The sequence below is a fragment of the Chanos chanos genome, chromosome 11 (genome assembly GCF_902362185.1).
Source record: "Chanos chanos chromosome 11, fChaCha1.1, whole genome shotgun sequence".
Lineage (NCBI taxonomy): Eukaryota > Metazoa > Chordata > Actinopteri > Gonorynchiformes > Chanidae > Chanos > Chanos chanos.
The window spans coordinates 11370859-11380926 of NC_044505.1; the positions used below are offsets into that span (position 1 = coordinate 11370859).

The window sequence follows — 10068 nt, forward strand, 5'->3', positions numbered from 1 at the left end:
CAGGATAGCGTTGGCAAGGATGAGTTGAGAGGAGGAGAGAGGCATGCATATATTTACACACTGTTTTCATTAATTATGATCCTCAGTGCAGGATTATTTCTTCCGTCGACAAAGTTAGCATTTTGCTTTTGTGCTAGCGAAATTATCCTACTAAATTGCTGATGGAGCTTGGATATCGTGCTATAAAGTCAGTATAAAATGGTATGGAACACTTATGTTATTGACACTGTTGTATTATGTTGGTAATTGCACATTTTTCAGTAACTGAAATTGCTGATCTTATTTTTTTTGCTTCTGTTTTCTGTTTTAGATACCCTGACAGACTGGTTGGGTGGGGCTGGGTGACAGACAGCGCAGAAGAGAATTCGCAAAGAATTTTAACTGATGTAAAGTTGTCCATTGTCATTTACATAAAGATAAAACCTAATTTTAATAATATAATAATAATAATAATAATATATAAATATATTTAATAACATCCTGGCTGTAGATAAAGCAGGACGTATTTTTTCACAATGTTTTAAAATAGTAATTTGCTGTGGTTTAATTTCGGTTGAAATACCATTGAAGTCCCGATCATCTTTAGTTATGATTTCAATGTTGTTTCAATATTAACCGAGGGTGCAAAAGTGATGAAGAATCAACATCGGAGTTTGACGTTGATTCAGTGAACTTAACGTTGACAGCGGAATGTTGATTTAACATTAGTTTCAGTGATTGTTTGCTATCTGGGCTGTCTTTGCTAAGGAGGTCTGTGAGATCAACTGGTTAGCAGCACGCCTACCTACTCGCCTTTGACATGGGCCTTGGCTCGTTCAGCAATGCTCTCTAAAGGAATGAATGGGGGCATCTTAACATCCCTCAGAGCAACAGTGACCCCCCCATGCTTCACAGTGTAATTGCCCAACCCACATCCGGCTCTTTGAAATTCAAAAAGGACGTACGACTGCATGTAGTACGAAGACAGAACCATTGCGTCAACGGGAAGTTCCTTCCACTCATTTTGCGATTTGACCATTTTGTTCATGCTCTGAGTGACACTGTTTGTTGGGCTTTTGTGTTTGAATGCTTCAAATTGCTTGGTGTGGAAGGAAGCCGTGTTCTCAGACAAATCTAACTTCAAGTGCTGGTCGAAGTGTTTCACAAATTCCTCTGACCATCCCTTTGCAAATTTGGAACATTGTGCCTCAAATTCATCTCTGTCGACTGAATCAATGAGTTTGTCGATTTGGTCTTTTAGTACCTTCACGTCGTCCCTTTTACCCCCCTGTGTTTTTTGACTCAGTGCTCCACATTGTGTAACACATGGTTCCCGCAGAACACTAGACTAATTTTGGGAAACCTCGTCTTTAAGGCTCTAACAACTCCCTTTTCTCTGTCCACGGTGACAGGCACTTTCTTGAATTTTCTGGAAACCATTCCAAGTTTCCCCAGAATGTTACCTAGAAACATTTCATGATGCTGCATGAATTTGCGCTCGTGCAGCGTGAAACCAACAGGAAATACACGGTCATTAACTAGAAAAGTGTTTCTCATGGTGAGTACAGAAACATAAAAGTCACCCCTCTGAAAGGTTGTGTCATAGCTGTGCATTTGGGGGTAGCTGAAAGTAATGGCGTCCTCCAAGTTGGCGCATGCCAAATCCAGTATATCTGGCATGCCAGCAAAAACTAGAAGGTCAAGAAAACTAGAAATATACCAGATAAAACCTGGAAGCTGGTATGCCAGTTCATGGACACTGAACGCCTCATCGTGTGACAGTCTACGTGTACTTTTTGCTAGCATATACTGTATTTTGTACCTGTTTGAGATTTCGTGGGCTATTCACAGGCTTATGCTCCACATTGCCACTGCAGGCTTCAGACAAGGTGGCCCGGTATATGTTAGATGGAGCTTGCCAATGGTCATTGTGAAGGATGTCTGTATAAACCTCTTTTTTTTTTTTTTGAAGGAATAAAAACTCTTTCCTTTTTTGCATTCCAATGTCTCCTTGGCACATCCACAGTCTCATCCCCCAGGTAGTGAATTAGAATGAAAAGTTTGGTGCCAAATTATCTTCGTCACGATGCTGTACTAGACAGTACACATTTTTTTTCTAAATTCTGACGACCCTTTGTCATACTGAGGTGTCCTGATATGGTAGTACCATTTCATCACTCCTCCACCATATTTTTTAATGCTGCGATAATTTGACCCTTTCTGTTTCCACACAATTTGGTCAAAAGGAAAATCCATGCCAGTTCTGCCACCCCTCAAACTCTTATATAGGTAGACACCCCCCCCCCCCACCCCCTTTGGCTCCAGGGGCGGTTCATTAGAAAGGCAACCTTTGTAGTTCTCAGCATTGCCAAGAATGGCCTCTCTACTTTGGCCAGAGTGAACTCTGACTCTTTTCGCACGAAAGACACAATTTCACTCCCAGTTGGAAGTTTGATAATGGAATGAATTTCAAATTGTTGGTAATGGACAAGACCTGTGTTGTGTTAGATCAACTGTACAGTTGTAGTATTTAATAAGTACCTTGTTAAGCTAGTTAATTGTCAAACATAACTCTCTTAACCAGCGGTTTAAACGACATTGTGTAGTTATTTTATGCCATTAACTAATTCAACAACAAGTCTGAACACGGAAAAATCAGTATTCAGCGCAAGTGATTTCTTCTAGTTAACGTCTGACTCCATCGTTTGGACAACTGATGTGGTTAAGATAAACTGATTTGTAAAGCTTGAAAGCTTGTAAGTAAGCTATCGAGTGGGGCACATAGCAATTGCATTGTGTTCTAATGTTCAGCTCCTACACTGTGGGACAGATCTTACAGTGAAACTCATGATTTATTGATACCAAATTAATGGTTAACTGATGCTGCAGCAGTGACATCATCATACTGATGAGAACCACTAAGTCTTAACCGATATTTATCGGAATTAAGTCACTAGAATGTTAGATGTAACCAAAAGGCGGGAAAGTCTTTTTTTTCCCGGCTTACTTCCATTTACTTTCTAACTTTTAAGGAGAGTTAATAGATGGTTTTAAACAAAGTAAAAACAAAGCTTAGCTACTTCATTAAAACACACCGCCTTTACGACAGTGAAAGACGTTACGTCCGGGGATGGAAATGGGAAATGGATTGGAGATTCAGTGGTCCACCGATCTAGTAAAAGAAGACAAATCAAAGTTGATTTTCTGCTGACTCGCAAGTCGTACTTTCCCCCCCGATACGTCAGATCATTTACGTTTTTCCATCTTATATCATGTATTTATAGCAAGAGTGGAAGTGTCGAGAGTAAAGTGTGCAAAGAACAGGTACCTTTAATTATTGCATTCATCATAGTATGAAATAGTCTATTCATGATGGCTCAGTTTCACTGCAGAAAGTACAGTACTATACTGGCTTTTACATACAGACTGTGAAAAGTAAAATGACTAACATTACTTGCTTGATTGCACAGACTACACGTTAAACCCACAAGCAGTAAGAAATATGGTGAGAGACACACTTGTGTCACGCAACCTGGGGCCATTCTAGGGAACTGCCAGATCATGTTACGCAAGTATGGGTTTACCAGTTAGCTGTTAGCTACAAAGGAAGGTTTTACTGATTAGTCTGTTTATTATGATTTGTGGTGCACTAAAAATGAAGTTTAAGCTGATTTCTCAAATCAACAAAGACCATCCATAAATGTTCTTTGCTTTGCTTTTCAAAGCTAACAATTAGCTTTATACAATTTAATAATTTTATTCCATGTACCTGAAATCTAAAGCTGTTTGCTAATTACAGTTTAGCATGCTAAGCTCTGAAGAGAATGTTGTAAAAGTGTTTTAGTAAGTCTTTTACTCTGGTTTCCTCATCAGTTTCATCTAAATTTTTAGACAAAATAACTAAATGAAATGAGATGAAATGCATTGCATTTGTTTTAGTAACAAATGATTAAACCCTGAGGGGTAAACAGACACGAAAAAAAAAAAAAAAAAAATCAGATTTCAATAGCTGACAAACAAGTAGCAGTAGAGAAACTACAACACATAAAACAAGTTTTCTCTCACTCTCGCCCAGTGTACATTTGAAAGACACCTCAAACAACACATCAGACAGCAGTCTTCAAGGTAGGACCATGAAATCGCACACATTCCAGAGCAACAAATTAATTTCAGGGTAATTTACAACTCAGTATATAAAATCCAATGTGCAATTGAACTATGCTGTCAGACAGTACATTGAGTCAACAAGCTCAATTATTATTTCCACAAATTCCACACGTAGCTATACCTGCTAAACCTTCAGAGTGAAATAATTACTTGACTATGAAAGATGTGATCCTAAAGTTTGTGTTAATTAGTAACAGAAAAAAGAAAATAGTTGTTACATGTGGTGGTTGTTGTTACCTTTTTGTGTTTTGGAAAAACACATGTAATTTCTTTTTTTTTTCTCATTTTAAACTGAGTATAGAGTGTCTTGTATAAAATATAACATGCTACAAAACAATGCATAAAATGTGCTGCCCACATAAGAGACACAAGAGAGCTCTATTGTTGTTCAGGACAACGAAATTACAGTCGCTCCTGGGTGTCAGTGCTGTGACAACATACAATAAGAATTAAAGGCAACAAGAATAAACATACAAAATACCAAATGTGTGATGTATAGAATATGAAGAGCAGTATGGAACATAAATAAATAGTGATAGTAAAGTGTCTGTGCATTGACAGGAAAAATACACCTAGCTGTTCTCAGTGAGACAGATTTACGGTATGTTGTTATTGCATGTGCCCGTATTTTTGAACAACATTGTACCGTATTAAAGTGTGGGGTACATGGTGTCCATATTATTGCACAAGAGGAAGACTTTGCATTGCATTGCGCATAATAATGACATTATTGGACGTATCCATGGTTTGCTGTCACCTGCTATGGGAGGTGGGTGTGTGTTGAGCTGCGTTACAGCTCTGGGAAAAAAAGCCGTTCTTCGGTCTGGTTTTGCGAGCTGAGATATTTTTGATCTCCTGCCAGATGGGTGGAGATTGAAGAGCACAAACTGTACAAACAGTATAAATTATATTCTATGAAAGACAGTTAATTTGTTCGTATTATGATATGGTGAGATAGATAGATAGAATATGTATTATCCTGTGGTGAGAACAGATTACATTTTGGAGAGAGCAGAGGTGGGTAGAGTAAGCAAAACCTGTTCTCAAGTAAGTGTTGTTACTTTATGAATAATGAAAGTAGAAGTAAAAGTACTCATCAAAATAACGACTTGAGTGTGAGTAAGAAAGAATTCCATAAACTGACTATTCAGGTAGTGAGTAACTTCATATGATGATTTATTATATGTATAAAGTGTTATATTCAAAATGTTTCAGAATATCAGTTATGCCCAAAATAAAAATTTAAATATGCACTACTGAAATATCAGCAGTGCAATAGGCAGCCATTACAAACTCATCTAAAGTTGCTAGGGCCTTGTCTTTCAGTGATATTTTTTCTGTAACTTTGCACTTGTTTTATAAAGGTATGTATGTGTGCAGGGTTGCAACTAAGGCTAGGTTCACACTGTCAGTCCAAATCCGATTTTTTGCATATCCGTGAACGTTATGTGGCATCAAAAGTCACATACGTGAAAAAAACCCACCTGAAATCCGATCTGAGCAGTCCGACCTAACTGGATTTGCAAAAATGCGACTTGAATCTGATTTCAAATCTCATATGAATGTGGTTTGAAACAGATTTGTAAAAATCAGATCTCATGTGAGTTTTGGCTGTTCATACTTGCTACATATGATTGCATTGCAATTGGATATGCACATAAATCGAATTTGGACTGACAGTGTGAACACAGAATTCTGACCCCTCATGCTCCATCACCAAGGGGTGGGTTGTGACTAACAACCTTTTTTGAGTTTTTTTCATAACATAAAACAACCAGTAAGAAGGTCTCTCCGCTGTTGTTTATTTGGGGACGTTAGAATATGAAATGGAGAATGTTGAGAGTACTCTGTCACAAGAGACAGAGACCAGAGGATGCAGGGAGAGAGCTTACTGAAAGTTTGGTGCAATGTCTGAAATCTCCTCGCCGTCATTGAAATGAGCGCTGCAGCAACACTCTTCTCTGTTTCATGAAGCTCGGTTAGCTCCCTCCATGCTCTCTAACTCACAATGCCATTAACAATGTGCGTAAGGGCTGTATACCAGTGGAGGGGTGTGGTTTATTTAAAACAGTGAACCAATCATAGTCATATAAATATGTATCAAAGCAGACGACATTGTAGAAGCTGTGCGTGTGTGCATAAAAATAATTTAATAAATGAAGTAAAAGTAGCAAGTTCAAGTATCTCGGGGTCTTGTTCACGAGTGAGGGTAAAATGGAATGGGAGGTTGACAGGCGGATCAGGATGGCGGCCACAGTCGTGGGGTTGTTCTTCCGTACCACCGTGGTGAAGAGGGAGTTGAGCCAGAAGGTGAAGCTCTCAATTTACCAGTCGATCTTTGTTCCAATCCTCACCTATGGTCACAAGCTCTGGGTAGTGACTGAAAGAATGTGATCGCAGATACAAGTGGTGGAAATGAGTTTCCTCCACAGGGTGGCTGGACGTACCCTTAGGGACAGGGTTAGCCTACCTTTGGAGGTGTTCCAGGCATGACCAACTAGGAAGAGACCCTGGGCTAGACTGGAGACACGTTGGGAGGATTATATATCTCGGCTTGCCTGGGAATGCCTTGGGACCCCCAGGAAGAGCTGGTGGATGTGGCCGGGGAAAGGAACGTCTGGGCTGCCCTCCTCAGCCTGCTACCACCGTGACCAGGTCCCGGATAAGTGGCTGTTAGTGATGATGATGATGACGATGATAATTGCATTTCATTACGGGGATGTTGTGCAAAACATCAAATTCAAATTCAAAGTATCAGCTTTAAAGTGTGTGTTTCAGACAGAGATTTTGTGAGCAGCTGCTGGTTGAAACTTTATCAAACACTGCGAACTCATTTTCATAGCAACAATTGCATTTAATCAATCTGTGCTCTACAGTGACTATTACAAAGAATAGACAATGTAGAGTCAGTTCAGCTTAACAAATTCATATTCACTTGAAAAAGTGTAACATTTCTATTCGTCACAACATAACTGGGGTTTGTGTGTGTGTGGTGTGTATGTGTAAGAGAGAGAAAGCAATGTGGGCTATGCATTTGAGTGGAGCCATTCTGCACTTTTAATCACATCCGGTCAATCAGTGATTAGTGTGATTCAAAGACAATACTACACACGGTCCCTTAGGCAGTTGCTGCTTTATTTAGACTCAACACAGACAGTGGTTCTTACATGTTCTTTTTGTTCAGCTTCAGGCGGTGAGAACTGGATGTCAGCAGCAATGACACAGAAATGGATGTCAGCAGAAATGACACTTCGCCCAACGTAAGTCAGGATAATGAATTATGCATTATTAATTACAACCAGATGGATTTCAGCTACATATCCATGGGTGCATCTCACAGTATTCTTTATTTTTTAAATCATGTATTTGAGGGGTCTGACCAGTGTGTTTTTTCATTTTGCAATGCCAGAAATAATCACCAGAAACACTGGCACTGTTACACACACAAACTGTCAAAACGCAATCTTATTGTTTCATATTTAGTCACACAAGTCATGAGGCTCAAAGAGATAGATTTTTTAAAAATCTCTAAACAAACACTTTGAATTGTTTATAATTGTTGCATTTGTTACAAAATAATACTTTGTAATAATAATAGTTCATTTTTCTGTTGTGTATACATATAAATGCAGAAATAGTGGTCCAAAGATCTCGTTTGAAAGACAAAAAAATGGTTTCCATTAGTTATACAAATGACAAACTGTTTAATTTGTTCATCTCACAGAACAAATTGTGTTTTATTAAAATTTCCATTGGTAGTCTGTGTTTTGATACTTCATATATCTTTCTTTATTCGTCATAGTAATGATAATGTCACAATTCTTAAATAATAATAATAATAATAATAATAATTATTATTATTATTATTATTATTATTGTTGTTATAATTATTATTATTGTTGTTATTATTATTATTATTATTAAGTTATAAATGGTTTATGCCTTTAATCATTGTATACTTTAAACAATTCTTTATACTTTTTACAGCTCACACATTTTTCAAATATCTAGTGTTTCTTCTTCATGTGTACTTTAGCTGATTTTGAATGATACAAAATAATCATTATGAAAAATGTACAAATAATAAATATTTTAAGATGACTTAGAAGTAACAGTTAAGGATTGGTTGAATGCAATGCAGTTGCACTGGGATGACGTAGCTTTGTGAAAAAACTGCTGCCAGTGCTAAATTTAATGTTGAATTTGAATTGAATCATACGTGGCAATAATGTTTTTTCTTGACTGAGGACATAGAAGCTCTACATTTTTTTTCTGACCTGTTTTCTTTCCCCCACCAGCAATAACGTGAGTGACAACTGTTCCTTTGAGGACGTGGATAAACTGATGCGCTCACTGGAGTTGGTAATATATGCTCCTACCTTTATTTTTGGGATGGTGCTGAACACCATGGCTCTGGTGGTTTTTTGTATCCTGTTACGAAAGTGGACAGAGTCATCCATTTACATGACGAACTTGGCTTTGATGGATCTACTCCTTCTTATGTTGTTGCCCTTTAAAATGCATGCTACAAACAACCCCTGGTCTTCCAACATGAAGTCTGCCTGCTCCTTCTTTGAGAACATGTATTTCGTCGGCATGTATGGAAGCATCTACACCATCGTCTGCATAGCTGTACATCGTTATATAGCCATCCGACATCCGTTTCGCGCTCAGCAGCTGCGTTCCAAAAAGATCTCTCTGGGTGTGTGTTTGGGTATATGGGTAAGCGTCCTCTTGGCAGTCTCACCTGCTTACTCATTTGGAGAAGAAAGAAGCGACACGTTTCACTGTTTCCATGAGTTTTCCAACACAGCTTGGGACACAGATCTTATCGTGTTCCTGGAGCTGTGTGGATTTCTCCTTCCAGCCACTGTGCTGGTGGTCTGTTCCTGTCTTAGCATTCGTGGTCTTCGGGAATCAGAGAGGTTCAGTAAAAGAAGACATGCAGGTGTGAGGATTATCTACAGCAGCCTGTGTGCCTTTCTGGTGCCCTTTACACCATGCCATGTGGCCATCCTCTTGCAGTGTCTTGTCCGGCAGAAAATCATCACCAACTGTGAGCACAAAAAAAGCATTGCTTTATTCGTACAGCTTGCTCTGTGTCTGGCTAACATCACCAGCTTCCTTGATGCACTCTGTTACTATTTCATTGCCAAAGAGGTCAGATCCCTCAAACCTACAAGAATGTCTGTCGGCCTTTTCATGGGGTGTCGAAGAGCATCTGAAACGAACCTTTAGGAGGTCAGTTCTTTTGAACAAGACAACCCGAGAACTAAGGTGAAATCACTGTTTGACTGTGTAGCTTTTATCTGTTGAATACATCTCAGGTTTAGAGAGGAACCTTGAAACTGCTCACACGCGACAGGCACTTTTTTTTTTTTTTTAATGTGTCCTGGAAAAGCTTGATGTTTCTCCTTACTGGTTTTGTGAGTCACGTGGAGTTCTGTCACATATATTTTTTTTTACTTATTTTTTTTCTTTCAAATTGCTGAAGGGGAAGCTGTCTTTGTGGTCGCATGCAGGTTTTAATTCAACTACAACATTTGCGAGTATTTCTGAACAACACTGTACTGACCTGTGTTTTCCACAGTTCATTCAAAAAGTAGGAAGACATACATTTGTCTGACACCCGTTAGCCTTAGCTTGGCTTCCTCCTTCTTGTTGTAGACATGTGGCATGCCATGCGCCAACACCACAACATGTGGGCAATGATATAGACGCAGTCTGGGCACTAACAGCACACCATTGGCAGTCTTTGAAATAAACAATATCTTTATTTTCTTCAATTCTAAAGGTATTCTATTTGTACAGACAAAAGCATTACTGTAGTGCATGTGTGTCTTGTGTTTGTTTCTTTGTTCTTGTTCCTTTGGGAAACCAGGACGATTTTGTACGTTATTTTTATTTTGTAATTGTTGATGC

The 10068-nt window shown here is 38.7% G+C and overlaps 1 protein-coding gene across 1 annotated transcript; it reads left to right on the forward strand.

Annotated features, from left to right (window-relative positions):
• Positions 1-6390: 6390 nt before the first annotated feature.
• LOC115824210 (G-protein coupled receptor 55-like) lies at positions 6391-9384 on the forward strand. Its single transcript, XM_030788315.1, has 3 exons — positions 6391-6456; positions 6729-6793; positions 8445-9384. The coding sequence occupies exons 1-3, from the start codon at positions 6391-6393 to the stop codon at positions 9382-9384; spliced, it is 1071 nt and encodes a 356-aa protein (XP_030644175.1).
• The last annotated feature ends 684 nt before the right edge of the window (positions 9385-10068 follow it).